This window comes from Pygoscelis adeliae, unplaced genomic scaffold (assembly GCF_000699105.1).
Source record: "Pygoscelis adeliae isolate BGI_AS28 unplaced genomic scaffold, ASM69910v1 Scaffold318, whole genome shotgun sequence".
In the NCBI taxonomy this organism is placed as follows: domain Eukaryota; kingdom Metazoa; phylum Chordata; class Aves; order Sphenisciformes; family Spheniscidae; genus Pygoscelis; species Pygoscelis adeliae.
Window position 1 is genome coordinate 4,495,191 of NW_008825430.1, and position 1,118 is coordinate 4,496,308.

At 43.2% G+C, this 1,118-nt stretch overlaps 1 protein-coding gene and 1 long non-coding RNA gene across 2 annotated transcripts in view; one reads left to right on the forward strand and one right to left on the reverse strand.

The window, feature by feature from the left end:
* Positions 1–288, forward strand: part of LOC103922762 — a 1,501-nt gene extending 1,213 nt beyond the window's left edge. The window contains exon 3 of the long non-coding RNA XR_663897.1: positions 224–288. This is a non-coding gene — a long non-coding RNA (uncharacterized LOC103922762). The remainder of the gene's footprint in view (positions 1–223) is intronic.
* The window catches only part of TMOD2 (tropomodulin 2 (neuronal)), a 24,124-nt gene extending 23,705 nt beyond the window's left edge, over positions 1–419 (reverse strand). The window contains exon 1 of the mRNA XM_009330962.1: positions 122–419. Coding sequence (XP_009329237.1) covers positions 122–247 — 126 coding nt within the window. The 5' untranslated portion in view covers positions 248–419. The remainder of the gene's footprint in view (positions 1–121) is intronic.
* Positions 420–1,118: the final 699 nt, after the last annotated feature.

A 1,118-nucleotide genomic window follows, 5' to 3' on the forward strand; every position in this document is an offset into this window, starting at 1 on the left:
GAGCTGCTCATCCTTTAGGGCACACTGCCCCTACTGTAACAGAATACAAATAAAAAAAGGTGCCGTACATGGCATTTATAATAGCTTCTGAACTATGACCCCCCCGGTCCCCGTTACTAACCTCAGGATCCAGGTCATCAAGAACATGCTCTAGCTGTTTCAGTTCATCCTCCGAGAGTTTGCTGAGTATTTCATCTTCATTAATATTCTTGTACTTCTCCAGCTCTTTTCGGAAGGGCAGAGACATGGCTCCTGCTGCACTGCCTGACTGATGCTGCTCCTCAAGATTTCAACCATCCAGGAGTACTGAGCTTCTTGCGGCTTCACTCACTGTTAACAATAAAGCATTATGAGTATCTCCATTTAGCTGATAAGAGTCCTGAAGAGTCGAGAGTCACATTTACACTTTATTGATGAAAACAAAGCAGCAAGACGCCCTGGCTCAGCGGAGGGGGTGTGGGAAGCGCTGGGGCTGCCTGTGCAGCAGTAGCCAAGGAATAGCAAGGAAGGGTACGGTACGCTTGGGAGCCTCCTGGGTGCAGCGGCAAAGAGAAGCTTTGAGACATAGATAAGAAAAAACATTGGGAACTTATCCTTTTCCATAGAGATAAATCTGTTTTATTTAATTTGCTTAGAAACAGCAGCATCTGCTTGTTCTTTTGGCTAAAGGCAGAGGAAAGTGGCAGAGCCACAGAAATCAGTCCAATGCTGACAAACAAGAAACAAAATGTTATGCCTTGAGGTATTTCTATCTTACCCCAGCTTTGCTGATGGCTGAAAGCTCACCCACACCGTCTTGGCTGGCTTTTTGGTACATTCTGGTTACCTAAGCAGCTTTAAAGTATGCTGATTGGTAGTCTCATTTCAAGATTTTTGGCTACAAATGATAGCACTTATCATCAAAATAATTCTTGCAGTGGGGATATGCTACTTATAGCTCAAAAGATCATCTGTAAATTAGTCTGCTGCATGGGGCACCTGCAGGCATTCAAAACACGGTCATGAAAAAAATACGGACTTAGTATTTCACAAACTCTTTAAGTTTTAAAACTTGAATGTCAGTCCTTGTTAGATGATCCTAACTGATCAGTAACAAGAAAATGTCATTTGCATGGTCC